This window comes from Mauremys mutica, chromosome 4, assembly GCF_020497125.1.
Source record: "Mauremys mutica isolate MM-2020 ecotype Southern chromosome 4, ASM2049712v1, whole genome shotgun sequence".
NCBI classification, from domain to species: Eukaryota; Metazoa; Chordata; order Testudines; family Geoemydidae; genus Mauremys; species Mauremys mutica.
Genome location: NC_059075.1, coordinates 120,689,698 through 120,709,825, shown reverse-complemented (window position 1 = coordinate 120,709,825; position 20,128 = coordinate 120,689,698). Strand labels below are relative to the sequence as shown.

Genomic DNA, 20,128 nt, shown 5'->3' with positions numbered 1-20,128 from the left:
CCCTTCACTCTCCTTTTCCCCGCTCCAGTCTTCTCCCAAGATGATTCCCTCTGCCTAATAATCATACCTAGCACTTTCTATCAGGGGATCTCAACGTTCTTTACAAAGGCACTCACTATCATTAGCACCAGATAGGGAAACTGAGGCACATATGGGCAAAGTGACTTGCCCAAGGTCACCCTGCAGGCCAGTGGCAGAGCTGGGAATAGATCCCATCTCTCATTAGTCCCAGTCCAGTGCTCTTTCCACTAGCCCCCACTGCCCCCAAGAGCAGCTGGCTTGCTTAAAGCCAAGAGGGGTGGAAGCACTGGTGGGAGACTGTGAGAGGACAGGGTCTCCCATCCCAAACTTGAAATGAATAGCTTATCGCGGTGGAGATTTTAAACTCCTTTTACAAAAAAACAAAGAAACCCTCCTGTTGCAAAGGAAATGCAGGCAAACAGGAAGCAATAGTTTGTTCTAATAGCTCTTGCCCAAGACTGAGTTGTGTGCAAACAATGGGCTCCTGATGAGAGAGAGGGATTTTACTAATAACCATCCTGAGTCCCTCCCGGTTGTCTCCGAGGAGTTCTGGAGAGCCCTGGGGGAGGGGTCAGAGAATAGGTGACAAGTCAATCCATAGATTTTCAGCCCAGAGGGGACCTTCAGCTCCAGCCGCAGGTCCATTACACCTAGGTGGTGATGGAGCTGCAGATGAGCCTTTTGCAATGGGGCTTCTGCGCCGAATGCTGCACGGCCCCATCCTGGTGTGAGAACACAGGGTAGGTGTCGTTGCCCAAAGCCTTGCAGTGTGTAGCCTGGCCTTCCTGCTCCCACAAAACCCTTTTCCTCCCTTCTGCCCGCATGGGGTTTGCAGATTGTATGTTTCTCCAGTGCCCCTAGCTTTGGCTCTTCAGAAAGGGCCTTTCCTACCTCCTTCCTCTCATGGAAGTCCAGTGCACTCCACCGTTCCAAACTCCTCTGCCAACGGACAGGAGACTCCCCAGGAGGACCGGAATCACCATGCTGGATCAGGGCAGGGAGCCATCTGTGCTGCCTCCAGCTAGTGCCAGCTGTTTCAGAAGGTCCAAGACCCTCACTGCTGATAGTTGTAGGACCACCATCTTCCCAGCCCCCATTAGAGGTTGGCTTATGCCCTGAAGCAGCAAGCCCAGGACCAGACCTTCTGTGGCTTCACATCAGCATGGCTCCACTGAAGACAGTGCTGCGACATTGATTGACACCAGTTGAGGATCAGGCTCTTGTGTTTTGTTTTTTTTCAAGGTCCTTCCAACTCTAATCTCTCCCATCCTGCCTGATTTCCTCCTCCCCCTATGGGTAAATAGTGCCGCTGGTACCCCCTCTCGCCAGCAAAATGCCAGCAAAGTTATCCATTCCCTTTTGACAGTGTGCCTCGGGAAAGTTCACTCTGCAAATTAATCCCGGTTGGTTTGTATGGCAACATGGTCATGTGGATTGACATCTGGCAGACAGCTCTTCCTCGGAGCTGTCATCTCTCGTGCTGGTATTTCAGTAGCAGCTGCTATAAAAAATACACCCCCAGAGTTTCTATCACCAGTTGATATATGTTGTGATTTCTCCTTTTGATGCTGCCTCTTATGGAGCATGGAATTATTTAGTATCTGTCGTGTGACGTCTCCTCCAATTTGCTTCAAGGAGGGCAGGTATTTGGCCCAGTTTTGAATGCCCGGTGAAAAAGTTTTTGTTGTCTCTCTGCTGAGCAGTCCTAGGTTTCAGGGCCTTGCAGCTCAGCTGCTCATTCAAATGAGGCGAGTGCAGGCTATTAGTACAGCTTGTATACCCCAGTCCCTGAAGAGAGGTGGCCACAAACAACATGCAGGCAAACCCCTCTATCAGGGATCTCAGCCCAAAAACCAGTGCTTCATGCCCACTGTCCTGTCCCTTCAGGGGAAGGTGAAAGAACCCAGCAGGGGGCAGAGGTGGCATAATTTGCCCCCAAGCAGGGCTCATCCTGGTCTTTAATAGAGATTGGCTTAAACCTTGAAACATACCCTGCCAACGTTTCTGTTATCGCTAATTATGATAATGCTGGAAGTTCTTGATCTCCATATAAACATCCAATCACTTTTGGAAGCTTGTTCAATTCTGAACCTCAACAACTTCCAGTGGCAGTGAGTTACACAGGCTCATTGTATTGCATGGAAAGTATTTCCCTTCACTGGCATTGAATTTGCCCCCTTTCATCTAGTGTCCCCTCATTCTTATGTTAGGAGGCAAGGAGAGCAGATCTGCAAAAGCGGCTTTGGCTGCAGCAGACCATTTTACTATGTCTGGGCCCCGAGCTTTGGTTAGGTCCGTTAATGGGCATGCCCTGGTGGCAAAGTGGGGAATGAACCGTCTATAGTACCCCACTAGTCCCAGGAATACTCTGACCTGTTTTTTCTGGAGTGGTCGGGGCCACTTCTGTATAGCTTCTAACTTGTTGAGCTGGGGCTTCACCACGTCCCTCCCCACTATATACCCAAGGTACTTGGCCTCAGCTAACCTGATCGAACATTTGGAGGGATTTGCAGTCAGTCCTGCCTTCCTCAGGGTGTCTAGGACTGCTTCTACCTTCTCCATGTGCGTCTCCCAGTCGGGGCTATAAATGATGACCTCATCGAGATAGGCAGCCACGTACTTTCCATGGGGTCATAACAGTTTGTCCATTAGCCGTTGGAAAGTAGTGGGGGCCCCATGCAACCCAAAGGGGAGAACAGTGTACTGATATAGTCCTTCTGGAGTTGCAAAGGCCATCTTCTCCTTGTCGGCCTTAGCCAGGGGGATCTGCCAATAGCCCTTAGTAATGTCAAGGGTAGACATAAACCATGCCTTTCCCAGTCTAATCTATCCTGGGTATAGGGTATGCATCAAATTGGGACACCTCATTCAGCTTGCGGAAGTCATTGCAGAACCTCATACTGCCATCCGGCTTAGGCACTAAAACCACGGGACTGGACCATTGACTATGAGATTCTTCGATGACTCCTAAGGCCAGCATCTTTCTGACCTCTTTCCTAATCTCCTCTCTCTTGGCCTCCGGGATCCGGTATGGCTTGACGTTCACCTTCACTCCAGGCTCTGTGAGGATGTGATGGTGAACCTCAGTCGTCCTGCCTGGCTTTTCCGAGAACACATCCTGGTTGCATTTAATCAGGCTGATCACTTCTGATCGTTGTTCTGGAGTCAACTCCAGAGATATTCCCACCAGGTTGGGCTGATTGCCTTTAGGGGATGATGCCCCCAGCACAACCACTGGAGCTTCTCTATCCTGCCAAGGTTTCAGCAGATTTATATGGTAGATCTGCTCCAGCTTCCGGCGACCTGGCTGTCAGACCTTATAGTCGACTTCTCCTATAGCTTCTATTACCTCATATGGCCCCTGCCACCTGGCCAGGAGCTTGCTCTCCGCTGTGGGTATGAGCACCATCACCCGGTCCCCTACCTGGAACTTCCAGGTCATTGCTCGACGATTATAGTACGTCCGTTGTGCCCCTTGGGCCTTCTCCATGTGTTCGCGCACAAGGGGGTGACTCGGGCTATTCAGTCTTTCATCTGCAGCACATGTTCCACAACGTTTCTCCCCGGGTTCAGCTGTTCTTCCCAGTCTTCTTTAGCCAGGTCCAGTATGCCCCTGGGGTGTCGACCATATAACAGCTTGAAGGGGGAGGATCCAGTGGAAGCCTGAGGAACTTCCCGTACGGCAAACAATACATAAGGCAGCAGGGCGTCCCAGTCTTTCCCGTCACGACTAATCACCTTCCGTAACATGTTTTTCAATGTCCTATTAAAACGTTCGATGAGGCCATCGGTCTGGGGATGGTAGATCGATGTTCTAAGGGTCCGTATGTGGAGCATGGTGCATAGGTCCTTCATCAGTTTAGACACAAAGGAGGTCCCTTGGTCCGTCAGGATCTCCTTAGGTATTCCTACTCTGGAAAAAATCTGGACTAATTCTTTGGCTATGGTCTTGGACATGGTATTCCATAGGGGAATGGCCTCGGGGTATCGGGTGGCATAATCTAGTACTACCAGGATGTACTGATGGCCCTGGACTGACTTCTCCAATGGCCCTACTATGTCCATGGCTATTTGCTCAAATGGAACCTCAATAATTGGCAGAGGTACCAGGGGGCCCTTAAGTATGGTCGAGGCCCATGTATTTGGCATTCCGGACAGGAGGTACAATATCGCCAGACGGCCGCATAAATGCCAGGCCAAAAAAATCTCTGTAGAATCCGATCGAGGGTCTTATCTACCCCTAGCTGGGCCCCGAACAGATGACTGTGGGCCAGATCCATTACCGCTCTCTGATGCTTCCGTGGGACCAAGAGTTGTTCTATGACTTGCTCTTGGACGCGGTCTACTCTATATAGCAGATCCTTCTTAATCATATAATATGGCCCTGGGCCCTTAACTTGCCCCTCCACTGGGACCCCATTTACCTTGACTACTTCCTTATGAATATTGTGGTATATGGGATCATTGGCCTGATCCTGACCAAAATTCCTGCGTGCGGTCCCTATTTGTCCAAATTCGGGGGGGTCTACCTCCGTCTCCCCCTCGGGGAAAGCCCCTGGGGAACCAGGTCCAACGATGGGGTTGTTGATGGCCGACCCAGTCCCGCTGTCAGCTGAGCCCCATCTTTCCCCTGCCAGCGTAGACTTCTGGTACTGGGTCAGGATCCTCGTCCCCCTCCTTTTATCCGCCCTCCGTTCCCTCCAAGTTTTCCTAGACTTCCCCGGCGGGGAGAACAAATTCTGGCTAAACTCATGGAAGGCGGGGGGAGGGTCACCTATCTGGGCCACACCTTGGGTCCCAGGGTCATTATTTTCTTCTACCTTGTCCCTGGGGAGTAGGCCATCAAACCCCGGGAAGTCTCGTCCGATAAGGACAGGGTAGGGGAGTTTCGGAACTACTCCCACCGTCAACTTAGTGGGGTTTCCGAGCACTTCTAAGCTTATGAGGATGATCGGATAATAGTTGACATCCCCATGCACACAGAATATTCCCGAGTGTTTGGCCTGGGATAGTTGGCCCGGCCTGACCAGCTTCCCTGAGACTAACATGATTGCACTTCCCGAGTCAATTAATGCTGTGGTCTCTATACCGTTCATCTTAACGGGTCTAGTGTATCTATGAGGGACCATTGCAACCCTGACTAGACTTATCAGATCGCATGGTCCCCCTATATCTCCCAGTTCACATTGCATAGGCTCTCCTAGGTTTGGGCATTGGGCAGCAATATGCCCCAGTTCGCCACAGGCATAACATCGGTATCCCGCTCGGGGCAGCCCCCTATTTTTCGGGCTGCTGGGATTTATCCCCCAAGTCTTTCTCCCCCAGTCCTCCAGTCTCTCCGGAACTGCCGACTGCTCTTCCACCTCCTTCCTCCCCTCCATTGTCTGACCTGGCGCTAGGGCAAACCGGGGCCTCGGCGCAGAGACTGGTCTCCGATTCTGGCGCCTTCCTTCCCAAGTGGTCCGAGAAAGTTCTTGGGCTGCTAAGTGTCTCTCTACGAGAGCAACTAGTTCATCATAAGAGGAGGGATCATTTTGGCGGACCCACCCATGTATGTCTGGCGGCAACCCCCTCATGTACCTGTCCAATACCAGGATTTCCACTACCTTCTCTGGCCCATGGGTCTCGTGGCGGAGCCATTTCCGGGCGAGGTGTATCAAGTCAAATAGCTGGGACTTTGGTGCTTTGTCATCCCAGTACTTCCACTCATGGAAGCGCTGGGCCCTTATGGCTGGCGTCACGCCTGTCCTCGCCAAGATTTCCGCCTTCAGCTGGGGATAATCCATAGCTGCTTCTGTGGTCATGTCAAAGTAGGCTTTCTGGGCCTCCCCACACAGGAATGGGGCCAGGCCTCCCGCAGGGCCATCCTCTCAAATGCAAGGAGATATGCCTCTATATCGTCATCTGTTGTCATTTTCTGTAAATAGTTGCTCGCCTGTAGCAGCCGGGTCCCCTGGGCCCCGTGCGTCAGCGTGGCCAGGGCTTTCAACTGGTTCACTACTTCATTCAGGGTGGCTCGATCTTGGGCCACCTGGTTCATCAGCAGCTGGTTTGTCTCCTGTTGGACATGTACTGATTCTTGCTGGGCCGCCACCTGTACTCTGGTAGCCTCTTGTTGGGCCACAGTGTCTTGTATCAACGCCTTCACTACGTGCTCCATTTAAAAAAATTTTTTTGTGTGTGTGTGTGATTTTACCTTGCCCTGAGGTGGCTTGCCACAGAGCCTCACTCACTATGACATCCCGCTTCTAACACCATGTGTGGCAAAGTACCTGCTTCTCCTTGGCTGGCTCAGTCCCTTTTTGCCTTGGAGACACAGGCTTGGGCAAAGCAAAGACCTTCCCGGCCACACAGGGTCTGGCTGATCCTTTTCTCAGTCAGTCCCTTGCTGTTTTTCTCCCCTTCTGGGGACAGAGTGCAGTCTTCCTTGCTGGAAGAGTTCAGAGTCTTGCTGCACCTACTCACTGCCTGCTTCTCTGCTTCTCTCTCTCTTCCCCACTGCTTTCCTGCCAGGGAGGGTTTAAAAAGGTCTCCAGCAATTGGGGCCAGCTGATCCTAATTAGTTCCCTGGTAACCCCTGTTCCAGCTGAACCTAATTTCTCCATGGCTATCTCCCTTCAATGGATAGGGAGAGGCCTTTTAACCCCTCTGGGACTAATTACTACCCCTCCCTTGGTAGCTATTTGTCCTGGGTTTGCCACAGTTACATATTCCCCCCTGTGCCCGAGCGCTAGCCGCTGTGAGTCTGTTAGAGCCTCAGCTAGGGAGCTTTTGCTTTTTAGCGCCTACTGCAAACACTCTAGAGGTTCCCCGGTTCAATTCCTGGTGTGCCCACCAGGAGGGTAACTGTCACAATGGCAACCCACACCCTTCAGGTATTCAGGGCTGGGTCCAAAGTCCACTAAGCTCAACGGACAGGTTCCTGTTACTTCCCTGGGCTTTGGCTCAGGGGCTGTTTGTGGGTGTGATGGGGTGTACGCTGTCTCCCACGGCAGAGAGAGGGTTAATGACAGCATGGGCACTCAGCCAACCTGGCTGCACCTGGAGGGAGGGTGGGGTAATTCTGTTACCAGGCCCACTGGGGAGGAGCTGGATGGCTGATGGAAGGCAAAGAGGCTCAGAGCAGCAGGGGAGAGAGACATGGACACACAGCAAGCCTGGGGAGAGGCAGACAGGAGACGGGCCGCCAGGGAGAAAGCCCTGGGAGGTGTCAAGAGCAGGTGAGAACGTTGCAGAGCCTGGGAAGAGGGTGCAGAGGAGCAGGGCTGGGAAAGGCCTTGAGACAGGCTCAGCTAGGAAGTAGCCCAGCAGGTCTGAGGGAGCAGACATGAGCTGCTTGCTCCAGGCCCCCTGGGCTGGCACCTGGAGTAGAAGGAGGGCCTGGTGTTCTCCCACTGGCTACGGTGAAGCTGGTGTGAAACCTCCTGACACAAGGGGCAGGAGCACTGGTAAGCCTACAGTGGAAGACCTGGCGTGAGACCATTGGGGTTGGTTTTCTAGGACCCGCTGTTACCCCAGAAGCAGGGGCGGCTCTACAAATTTGGCCGCCCCAAGCAGTCATGCCCAGGAGGCGCCCCCGAGCCGTGGGAGCAGCGGACCTCCCGCGGGCATGACTGCGGAGGGTCCGCTGGTCGCGCGGCTCGGCTGGACCTCCTGCAGCTGCGGGCGGTTCGCTGGTCCGGCGGCTCCGGTTGAGCTGCTGCAGGTATGCCTGCGGGAGGTCCAGCCGAGCCGCGGGACCAGCGAACCGTCCGCAGTCATGCCAGCGGGAGGTCCATTGGAGCCGCCGGCTGAGCGTCCCCTCCGCAGTCATGCCTGCGGCAGGTCCGCTGCTCCCGGGGTTCCGGTGGACCTCCCGCAGGCATGACTGCGGCAGGTCCGCCGGCCCAGCCTGCCGCCCCCCCCGGGAAAGGGCCGCCCCAGGCAGGTGCTTGCCCCGCTGGGCTCTGGAGCCGGCCCTGCCCAGAAGGGACTATACATGCTCCGGCTGTAGGGCCGAGTCCTGAGAAGCAGGCCACCGCAGACCTGTGGATAAAGGGTGGCAGAGGAAGAGAGCCTGCTATCCTGCACCCAGCCACGAGGGGGTGTGACGGACAGTGAGTTGTCTTCTGGGGTGGAGTTCCTTATTTCACAGGGCAGTGGTAAATAGCCCACGGGGAACCCCCCTCCCCCCTTGCACCACGCCTCTCCCAGCTGTGAAGGGCAGCCCTGGCATCTCTGTGCCATGTCGGTGAGCCTCCTTGAGAGGGCAGCCCGGTAAAGCTCAACAGAGCGTGTGTTTTGATGCTATCTGAGGCACGGCGGGGGGAGGGGTCGCCAATGCCCCAGGTGTCCTGCGTGTGACATTTCAGCAGTTCCCTTTGACAGATGCTTCCCTGCCCCACATCAAGCCCTGGCTAGCCACAGTCAGGTGGGTGAGCAGGAACGTCAGAGCGAATAGCAACAAACTCGATAGCAGAAAGCCCTGGGGGAGTGGAAGGAGCCATGCTTAGCATCGTCAAAATAGCACAGTGCACCTTGCGATGCTCCCCTGGGATCGCTGGCTCAGAAGCCCTAGAGCCAATCTCTGCCCAGCTTGGTGGCTGGCAGGTCGAGAAGTGGCTATAATGGTGCTGAATGCCCGAAGCTCAAACAAGAAGAGTGCTATGCCAGGAATGCCAGTGGGAGAATGTCAGGTTTCAAACAGGGCTCCTGCTAGGCTCACTGCTGGGCCGTCCACATCAAAGAGCTGTCAGAAGCGCCCCTTCGGGTCAGTCCCACAGGACCAGCAATCCTAGGAGGGCACTGGCTCTGCTTCTTGAAGGACGCCCAGAACCTCGCCAGCACGAGCGATATGCCCACCCAGCCACTGATGTGGTGAAATAGCAGGAGCAGCAAACACAAGTGCCGGGGAAGGATCCCCCTAGAGGCTGAATGGGCCATGGCAGACAGAACTGCTTTGAGACAAGATAGGGCATGTGACCAGAAAGTAATTGCTCCTGGTCACGGGGTCCCTGGGGATCCAGGTGCAAATCCTGACACATGGCCTACACATGGAGTCCCTGGGAATCACGGGGCACATCCTGATGCACAACCTGGGCGTGGGATTCCTGGGGATCCTGAGATGAATCCTGACACGCAGCCTGCAAGTGGGGTCCCTGGGGACCTGGAGCGAATCCTAATGCACAGTCTGGGAATTTAGACCCTGGGCATCCTGAGGCAAATCTGGACATGTGGCCTGGGTATGGGGTCCCTGGGCATCCTGGGACGAATCCGGAGGTGCAGCCTGGGCACGGGGTCCCTGGGTATCCTGGGGTGAATCCTGACACGCAGCCTGTAAGGGGGTCTCTGGGCATCCCAGGGCCAATCCAGACACATAATCTGGGTGCAGGGTCCTTAGGGATCCTAGTTCAAATTCTGGGCATGGGTCTTTGGGGATGCTGGTGCGAATCTTGGTGCACGGCCTGTGTGGGGAATCCCTGGGGATCCAGATGGATCCTGACATGTGGTCTGGGCATGGGGTCCCTGCGAATCCTGGGGTCAGCTCCTGACATGCGGACTGCAACCCATTTCCACTAGCTAGTTTTGCTTTTGCCCGGCCCAATTGCTTTCAGGCTTGCTGTACTTTGCAGAGGTGTCGGCCGCCACTGCTGCCTTTCAGCACCAGGCTGGGGGCTCCTTCCCCACCCCTGAGATGCTGAGTTGGCTTCCTGGAGACTGCAACCACAAGCCAGAAAACAAGAGCGAGAGACTCTTGTGTGGGAGCCACACACCAGATAGAGAGAGAGCGAAAGAGCCTGGTTTTGGCCCTCCCTTCCCAGCTTACAATGCAATCACGCTGCAGCCTGTGCCAGTGACAGCGATGGACGTGCTGTGGGTATCCCTGGTGGCTCTTTTCCTGATGGCGCCCAGACAAGGTACCCAGCCCTCTCTCCATCCCCCCTTCGTTCCCTTCTCTCTGGGCCAGGATCCCCATGGGTTGAGCCTCTCGGCCGAGCTCTCCGGCCAAAGCACTGTTGTAGGATCCGGCCCTTCCTCTCAGCCTTCTGCACTGCACGCTCTCTGGACCAGGCCCTCAGCTGGGGTAGGTCTGGGGACTGAAGTCTTCCCTTCTCCCACATCATGGGCACAGTGGGGGGAAGGTCTCTAAGCTGCCGTCAGGTAGGCAATATGCGAGGCCCCATCTCCTCTTCTTCGCCCACTTCCTCATCCCCTCCACCCCCTCCCAGGACACATGGCACCCTGCAGAGCCAGCCCCCTCATCCCTTCCCAGCAAACACCCCAGCAAGGGCTGGTGGGAGGGAAGAGACCTGGGCAGGGATGTCCTGTTCTCTCCCGCCTGCAGAAATGCTGTCCAGCCCAGCTTAGCGTGGTACCTAACCCTGACGCGTGTGGGGCAGCCAGTCCAGATAAGCTCCTGTCCCCCACACTCCTGGAGACAGAGCTGGGATAGGGAAGAGTGGCCATGGGGTCCTGAGGTGGAACTGGAGGGATCCGTCTGGCACAGAGGGAGGTGAGACTGAATGTAGAGCCATGCCAGCGAGGCTAGGAGCCCGGGGATGGTTACCCGGGCAGAGGGACAGGCTCGGAGTGGGGATTGCCAGACAGATGTGGCTCTAGAAATGGCCGTTCTTATGCAGAGGGACATGTTCCAGAGGAGTCGGGCAAGGTGCAGAGGCGTTACCTTAGTGCTATGCTCTGCTGTGGGGTCTCCCTATCAATATCAGAGCACCCCCGGGAACAGCCATCACCCTTTCTTCTCCAAACACCACCTAAGCTTAGAACAGCAGCCCCTCCTCCCCCTTCCCCGTAGTGCAATCCAGTGAGGACAAGGCACCTGAGCGATTTCTATCGGGGGCCCCAGTGCCGAGCTGATTGCTTCAGGGAAGCCCTTCCTGCTCCCCACACACCGCAGTCCCTTTGGGCATCCTTCAGGCTGAGAGGATGAAGGGTTTTCCAGATGAAGGGCCAGGCGCACAGCTGATGTAAATCAGCATAGCTGTATCGAAGAGCTGGCGCCACGGCCATTTACTCTAGCTGGGGATCTGGCCCCTAATTAAATTAATCAAAGCACTATATAGCATCAGCGTCATTATTTATTGTTCACCCAGCCCCACAAATGCGCGTGGCACTTTATACAAAACAGATCTCCGCCCAGCCAGCATATAAATCCACTTGTTCTGACTGTTATTATTGACTGACCTATTATTGTGGTACCGTTTGTTTCCTGTGTAACTGTGCCAGCTGCCACAGCCTGTTTATTTCTTAATCGGTTTCTTTGCTGCTCGCTGCAGCCCTGTGTGTAATTGGGGGCATGGCGCCTTTTCTTAGAGCAGTCTCCTCTTAAAGTGATCTGCGGGCGGGGCCCTGGGAAATGAATATTGATGATGATTTTATGTGAAATGAATTTATTTTGGATGGTGTGGGGGAGAGGGAGAGTCTCATCTCACTTCTCAGTGAGACGGTTTCCATTTCACAATCTACTCCCCTCTTGCCCCATCACAACTGCTGCTGGTTGTCCCCCTCGCTCAGTAGAGAGAGACCTAGGATGGAAAGAAGCCTGGACTTCCATAGCCCTAAAGATCAGCACTGAGCCCTATTGCTGGTCTCTACTGCCATCCTTCCTGAACCTGCATAACTAGACGAATTCAGTCTCCAGGGCTGTCCATTTAGAGCCTTTTTCCAGCACTAAATTCACAATGAATTAATTATTATTAATAGCCCAACTTTAACCCCCGCCCCAGATCACCATGTGCCTGTTGAGTTCGGTCCTTTATTCTTAATCACTTAATCACTGGAGACCATTCAGAAGAAAACAATCCGGGAAATTGTTGCTAGAATCCAGTCTTATTGTTATTTCTTAACTATCCTGCAATGGCTTTATTGATGCAGTAAAGTCTCAAGGGACCAAATCGTCTTACGGTGTAAACTGATCTCACTCCATTGAGTGTGTTGATTTACACCTGCTAAGGATCAGACTCATTATACTGTATCAGCAAAGCTATGATCGGATATTTAAGAAATAATAATAGGACTCAGTTCTGGCAACGCTTCCCTCATTATTTTCTTCTGATCATCCGTTTCCATGAAATCATCTCAGAGTAAGAAACTGCTGGCCATGTCTGACCTATTGACTTTGGCGCACTCGATGAAGGTATCCCGATGTAAACATGGCATCACTCATTTAACAAAATCGATACATCAACAATCAGATTAATAAGCACTTCGGGGCAGGGATATTCGTCGTATAAAACTCCAGCACTATGGAAACAATTAGCAGCAATAATACTTGCTTTCTTTCCTCAAATCATTATTAAACTAAATATCACACCGTGAGATTAATGCCAGGCGTGATGTCCATTTTAGTCATTTGTAGAAAAATCACCTACCCTCTCCTATTTCTGTGTAATTGGTGTTGTTGAGTTGGGTATTATATTTGGCAAGAGAAGGATTAATTCTATCTTTTAAATGCATTTTATATCCCTAACAACATAACACTTGGTAACATGCAGGGCTAGGTTTTTACGGTGTTTAAGCACCTAATTCCCATGGACCTTAGCCTTATTATATCCTCTTCAATGTGCTTAGAAACAATGACTAATAACGAATATCATATTATAAAACAATACTATGTAGCTATATTTCAATATATATTGGTCTATATGGAAAGGCTCATGCATTCTGGAATACAGCTAGTACATAACGCATTTTCTGCACAATCTCTCAAATTAACAGCAGGTTATAGAAACCTCTTGAAGTCAACAGTTATACCAGGGATCCAGTTTTCCTTTGACCTTTACATGCAATAGCTTGCTGTTCTTGACGATTGAGTTAAGAAAACCTTCCCTCTGATCTGTCCATTGATGTCATCTTAGCACGAGAGCAGAAATATGTCGCCATATTATACAGAAGGCGCGGAATGCTGAATGTGTTCCTCTGGCTGACAGTTAGGGTGACCAGATGTCCCGATTTTATAGGGACAGTCCCAATTTTTGAGTCTTTTTCTTATATAGACTCCTATTACCCCCCACCCCGTCCCGATTTTTTACATTTGCTGTCTGGTCACCCTACTGACAGTTACGGCGAAGGTGGATTAAATATGTATATACGGCCTCCATCACCGTAGCATCTGGATACTTCACTATCATTAATATATTTATTTCCACAGACACCCCAGGAAGTAGGGATGTGCTATTGTACCCATTTTGTAGAGGGGAATGGAGAGTCAAAGTGACCTATTCCAGGTTATTGAGGGAGCTTGTGGCAGAATAAGAAATTGAACCAAGGTTTCTTAAGTCACAGGCTAGTAGCCTAAGCCCTGGGCCATCCTGACGTGGGTAACATGAAGTGGTAATAAGGGGATAAGTATCAGATCAGATTTGCTATGTGCATTCCATTTCAGACACTGGGCACGGGCAGGCAATTCTTCTGCGTTGTGTCCTTTCCTTGGCCAAAGAAAACCCTTTCACTCCCCGTCGCAGTGGAAATACCCTGACTTTAGCCACCGGCCTACATCCCCTGCAGTGAGGAAGTAGAATAATTAATTCAGACAGCATAGAATTTCTAGTGATAAACATCAAAGCATTCACAGGCGGAGAGTCTGCAGCTCAGCCAGACTGTCTACTCCCTGCTAAAAACCCTTCATAAAATGCTCGGTTGGTATATGTTATATCAACAAAGATCCTGGGAAAGCCAGCAAGGTTAGAGTGAAGGAGACAAAACTAAAATGATACAAGGCCCCAGGGGCATAGCTTACCCAGAGGGAATGAGATAAGAGTGTTTAGCCTAAAATAAAGCGATGTTAACAATGAGATCTATTAAGCTGTGGCATTGCCTCCCAGGGGAAATCCTGTTGCTTGGAATAATTGGAGTGAACAGAGCACTCAAGGAAGCAGGGGCTAGTCCTGTGCTGTCTGGAAATGGATGAAGTGACCTGATTTTTTAAAACCAGCGTTGCTGGTTGTGCTGTCAGTTTTTCATGCACCATCAGTCGCGGGCACGAATTAGAGCAGCTGCCTGCAAACCAAAAGACAGCTGGGCATCCACCTGCCATTTTCTAAGGGCACAGTCTGTCGGCATCGGTGGATTTAATAATTAGGCACACAAGGGCTCTTCCATCTCTGATTCTGACAGCTGCAAAAGTGGCTGCTACATACTCTGTTTTTGGGCGCCCAGCTGGGCACCTCTTAGGCCTGTTGCTTGGAACTGTTGAGCCCGGACGACCCTTGGACCTGTGGCGTTAAGACACGGCCTCACACGGGGCACTCGGTGTCAGTGGCTGCTTTTGAAATTTTGTGTCTATGGGCCAGATCCTCAGCTGGTATGAACTGAACTTTGCTTGAGGGGTAACTGCAAAGTCGGACAGATCTCGCCTGCTGCAGGCAATTTCCTGCTCGCTAGCCTAGCTTTTGCTTTGCTGTGTTTGGTCCCGTCTCACCTGGTTACAACCAAAGCCCCTGCTTGCATCCCAGGGTTCCGCTGTCCCGGCATTCACCCCATTGCTCCAGAATCACAGCTGTCATTTAAAAAGAAGAGTGTTTCTAACCCTTCGGGTCGTGAGAATAACACCAACGATGGGAACTGAGCGTCACCAGTGCAGAAATTCTTGCCTGAGGGTACGTCTACAATGCAAAAAAAGACCCGAGGCAGCTGACTCAGACTCGCAGGGCTCAACACTACATGGTCAACTGATTTGGAATTATGCTTCAGGGCTAAAAATAGGGCTCTGAAACCCAGAGAGGAGGGAGGTTCTCAAAGCCTGGGATGCAGCCCAAGGTGGAACATTTACACTGCAATTTTTAGCCCCCTAACATGAGCCCAACTCAGTTGACCCGAGCTCTGAGACTTGTGGCCGCTGGGGGTTTTTTGCAGTGTGACGTATTCACTACAGTTACTGCAGAGATGGACATTACTGTCTGGTATCTTTTTAGTTCTTCTAGTCAGTCTGCTTTTGCCAGTCAGTTTCCTTGCTTGACAGTATCTCAGTGGGATTCTCTGTGGCTGGTGATTGACTCCCCCACCACTGCTCCGTCACCTGAGGCTACTGGCAACAGCTTAAATCAAAACTAAAGACTGGATGGCTCTGGAGAAAAGAAACGGCACGTGAAGGCTTTACCTGAGTGTGCCGAGAGCCTGAAAAAATAGCTCTACGAGGTGTGAACTGCCCCGTCCTCCTCAGCCAGGCCTTGGGGATTCTGGAGTTCAGCATTTCCTCTGTGCTGTCGGCCATTTTGTTGCAGCCACACGCCCGGCATTTTGTTTTCTGGCTCCCTGACCAGCTGGGACCTGCCAGCAGCTACCTGTTGCTCGGCAGCTCTCCCAACAAGAGGGAATTAACTGGGTGACAGGACGGGATCCATGGAGCCAAGCAGCAGGGGGTCAGAGATCCGGAGTCCAGGAGTAGCCAGGGAGAGGGGCAGCCAGAAATGTAGGTCAGAGACCATGATGTCTGTCTGTGTGGGGGCAGGGAATGGGAACCCCGGGTGTCCCATGGTGATCGACTACATTAATATTGCTGCAGGGCTCAGAGGTTGTTGCAACAGGTTCTGGTCCTTTTGTGAGAGGAGCAAATGTGACACTGCTTATACCCCCATGGATCCATGTCCGAAATGCCTCTCCTCCTGGAAACCCGTCGGCAGACAGAGCCGGGTCTTTGCACCTGATGCTGGGTAGGAGTCGGAGGGGGGAGTGGATAACCTAGGCAGTCTCTGACTGACGTGGGCCACTGGGGTAACCCCCTCTGTGCTTGGGCAGCTGGTTAGTTCCACTGCCCAGCTGATCTCACCATTCTAAAGTCTGTTTTGCTTTTATAGCCGTAGCTGCAATGTCTCCTTTCTCAGTGGCAGGCCGTAACTCCTTGTCTCAGCACAGCTGACTTCTGGAAGCACTCTCTCCCACTCCCTCGTCCCCCATCCATGGGACCCCTTGTCCATCCTTCCAAACTCTTATCGCGTCATTAGCCTGTATCTAAGACAGTGTCCCTGAACAGGGGGGCCAGGCTACACAGGACTGTGCCACTCCCCCATTTGGGACTGTCACCCTAGGGCACTTTAAATGAGGGGCGCCTGGCTGCCCAGTTCACTCTTCAGCCCTGGCTGCGGTGGCACGAGGAGGTTGCATTGTTTGCTGACGTGTTTGTGTCACTGAGTTATTGTAGCCACTCTCCCTGATGAGCGACTCACTGGGTTAGCGCTTGTGATTCCCCGAGGAGAAGGACTAAACTGAACACACTGGAGAGTCTCACTCTGCTTCCCAGCAGGGGCTCCAGTGTGGTTCCAGAGCGTGTCTGTAGCCTGGTGCACAAATTGCCTTGTGTGGATGCAATCCGTGCAGCCCCCACGCTGGGTTATTGGAGCCCCTCCATGTGGCTTTGCCTGCGTGGGTCAGAGCTGCAGCTGGTGTAAACCAAAGAATGCTGATGCACACTATCTGAAGATAAGGCCCCTAAATACCTTGGGAGTTAGGTTGATGGGAATTAGGAACCTAAATACCTGTTTTCTTTGTCCTCCCCCTGGCAAACACACTCTGAGCATGAAGGGCAATTCAGTCACAACGAACCAGGCACCAATTCTGCAAACACTTAAGCACCCGCTTAACTTTAAGCTTGTGAGTTGTCCCATGCTTAATGTGAAGCCTATACCTAGGTGTTTGTGGGATCAGGGCCTGTGGCACGTCAGTTATTTGATCACTTTGATTACACAGGGCAGCAGAGCAGAGAAAATGCAAGGAACCCCAAAACCTAGTCTATATAGTGATGGTCCAAGTGTAGCTATCTGTATGCCAGGGCAGCTTATCACCGGATGCAGAGGTTCTCAACCTGTGAGACACCCTCCGGAAGTGGGTCATGGTCCATCCTAACTGGGTTGTGGCTAGAACTGGATGGAAAATTCTGATTTTGACAAAAGATGAATGAGTGCTGGTTGGAAAATGGAAACACTGTTCCTGCTTGGAAATTTTCAACATTTTGATGAAAGACGGAAGAATGTCATCCATGGATTCCCCCTTCTCCAACATCTCTAGTGGCATTTAAGTGAAAGGAATTGACAACCTAACGAATACATGCAAGGTCAGATCCTCAGATGGTTTTCACCAACTTCAACAGAGTTATGCAGTTCAACACCACAGCAGAGGATCTGACCCAATGTGCCTCGTCGACATGAATAAATTCAGGCCAGAATTTAGAAGGTTTCTGACCATCAGAGGGGTATTGTTCTGGAACAGCCTCCCCGTAGGAGTTGTGGGGGCAAACCTCTTAATTCATTTTAAGAGAGAGATGGCCTAATGTATGAGTGTGATTGTATGACAGGGTTGCCTGTGGTTGTGGGGGGGGCTGGGCTCCAGAGCTCTGTGTCTCACTTCGGTTTATGTCTTTTGCTCCTAAAACTCATGCTTCAGGGTTTCAGCCAGCCGCCTGCAGGGGGCAGGAAAGGATCCCACCACAGTGTGTTCTGGGAGGTTTTGTATCTCCTTCCTCTAAAGTATATGGGATGGTCATAGCTGGAGATGGAACATTGGGTTCAGAGGTCTATGAGGTGTGGCACCTACCATTCTCTCTCCCTCAAGTGCTTGGCTGGCTCGTGCTTGCTCATGTGCTCAGGGTCTGACTGATCACCACCTGTGTGTTTGGGAATGAGTCTTCCTCCAGGTCAGATTGGCAGTGACCGTGGAGATTTCAACTTCTTCTGCAGTATGTGGGTGGGGTCACTTGCCAGGATTATCTGGGTGTATCTCACTTAATCATTTCCCTGTCACTGCGGGGGCCTTGGACACTGGGGCACCTCGGTCCTTCCTATTCTCTGCCTGTGGCACATAACAGTCTAGTCTCCGGTGGGCTGTAAGACTTTGGTCCAATTCCAGTTGCTGGGTTTAATGTGCAGGTGGTAGGGGGTGATGGTGGCTTGTGATCTGCAGGAGGCCAGACTAAATAATCTGGTGGTCCCTTCTGGCTTTAAACTCTATGGTTCTAGTGAGGTTGTCAATTCTCATGATTTGATTGCCAGTCTTGCAAAATTAGTTGTTTTTCTTCAACTCTGAGCTCTTAGAGTCATGTTATTTGGGGAGAATCTCAGCTTTCATTGCAAAATAAGTTGCTAACGCTCACAGTTGAGGAGAAAAGCTTGAAAATGTGACAAAAAAATTCATAAATGAGATAGCAAATCTAAAGAACCTAAAATGGATTTTTTTTTTAAATCTCATGATTATTACGCCAATTTCATGATGCGGAGTGGGGTGTTAATTTTTGAGCACTTGGATTGGCCATGCTGCACCTATGGTTTGGTTAAAATCTAAGTCACAATCACTTTTGAAACACGGATGAATTTTCAGCTGTTTGGTGGGTCACAGACCCCGACCTCCCAAAAAAAAATTAATTGAGAGTTGCTGGTCTGACATATCAAACAGGGACTGGATATCCAGAGTTCTTGATTCTGAACTCTGCCACTAATTCTCTATGAGTCCTTGAGCAAGTCATTTAATCTCTGAACCTCTGTGTGCCCACCTACAAGAGTCAACTTCTACAGATGCTCCTGACCCTACTCCCTCCCACCCTAAGTAAGACCCCTATTTGCCCCTGACTTGGGGAGCAGGTGGTTCTTTGCCACTGGGGGTTCCTGCACACTAGATAACTCTCCTAGCTTCTCCTTTAGGGCAAGTTCTGGCTTCTTTGCCTTGTCTGAACAGTGCAGAGAAAAAGCCAGGGATCTGGCTCACAGCATTCCAAACTGCTTGAGATGATAGTGCCACCATAAGCCAAAAATCATGAGGAGGAGTGGAAAGGTTATTTTACCTTTGTACTTAGCACTGGTGTGACCACTGCTGGAATGCTGTGCCCAGTTCATGTATCCACAATTCAAGAAGGATGTTGAAAAACTGGAGACAGTTCAGAGAAGAGCCACGAGAATGATTTAAGGATTAAAAAACATGCCTTACAGTGATACATTCAAGGAGCTCAATCTATTTAACTTAACAAAGAGAAGGTTAACAGGTGACTTGATCACAGTCTATAACAACAAATATTTAATAACGGGCTCTTCAGTCTAGCAGAGAAAGATAGAACACAGTCCAATGGCTGGAATTTGAAGCTAGGCAAATTGACACTAGAACTAAGGTGTAAATTTTTAACAGTGAGAGTAATTAACCATTGGAACAATTTACCAAGGGTCGTGGTAGATTCTCCAGCACTGAGAATTCTTTAGTCAAGGTTGGTTGATTTGCTAAAAACTCTGCTCTAGGAATGATTTTGGGGAAGTTCTATGGCCTGTGTTACACAGAAGGTCAGACTAGGCCATCATATTGGTCCCTTCTGGCCTTGGAGTCTACGAATCTATGAAATTTTCCCATGGAAAACTTTGATTTTTGTCAAAAAAATGGAAAAATGGGTTTCGGCCAAAAAATTACAGTTTTCTGATGAAAAAATATTAAAAAAAAAAAAAAAGAAAAGCAGAGACTTTCCACGCACACACAAATTAATCAGTCAGAAACCGAGATTTCCATTTGAAAAACATTTTGGTGGAAAATTTTCAATTGTTTGCAATAATAATAATAATAATAATAAATTATCATAATAATACAAAAAACTCAAAGCAATACAACAGCCTTAAGTGAAAAGGGTTATAGACGTGCAGATAATGATCTGTTAGCTCCATGGGGCATATGCTGTAAACACGTTCACCCTGCAGATGGTTCATCTGTGTGTGTTTATTTCACTGACTTTTCTCTGGCACTCATCAGATCCAAGCACATCATGAACATTAATGAATTAAGATCCCTTTTTTTCCATTCCCTGGACCTCGGTTTAGTCCACATCCTGCCTCCCACTTCTGATCATGCGTCAAAGTCAAGCTGTGGTTTTTCTAAGCCTGGCCCCGCTCCAGCTCCTGTAGATTCCTCTCAAAAAGGAGCCACTGTCTGTGCCTAGCTGATCTGTCACACAGAGCTCGAGGGGCCGTTATGCAAAGATGCAGGTGCAGAGAGATGAAGGCTTTGGAAAACTGAGGTGATATGGGGGAGGGCAGGGAAGTCAGCAGGAAATAGGATCCACTCTGGGCTGTGCTGCTAAGCTACAGAAAACAGGTAGTGTCTCATAGACTTACTCATGCTGAGTAGCACCTGTCTGCAGTTCCGTGTAAGC

The 20,128-nt window shown here is 50.9% G+C and overlaps 1 protein-coding gene across 4 annotated transcripts in view; it reads left to right on the top strand.

Annotated features, from left to right (window-relative positions):
- Positions 1-9,787: 9,787 nt before the first annotated feature.
- The window catches only part of CD6 (CD6 molecule), a 28,213-nt gene continuing 17,872 nt past the window's right edge, over positions 9,788-20,128 (top strand). For 3 of the 4 annotated variants that reach the window (XM_045013163.1, XM_045013162.1, XM_045013161.1), the window contains exon 1: positions 15,304-15,427. In XM_045013163.1, the coding sequence (XP_044869098.1) occupies positions 15,358-15,427 (70 nt within the window). In that variant the 5' untranslated portion in view covers positions 15,304-15,357. Of the gene's footprint in view, positions 9,918-15,303; positions 15,428-20,128 lie in introns of those variants that run through there. The other variant, XM_045013164.1, reaches the window with a different exon arrangement.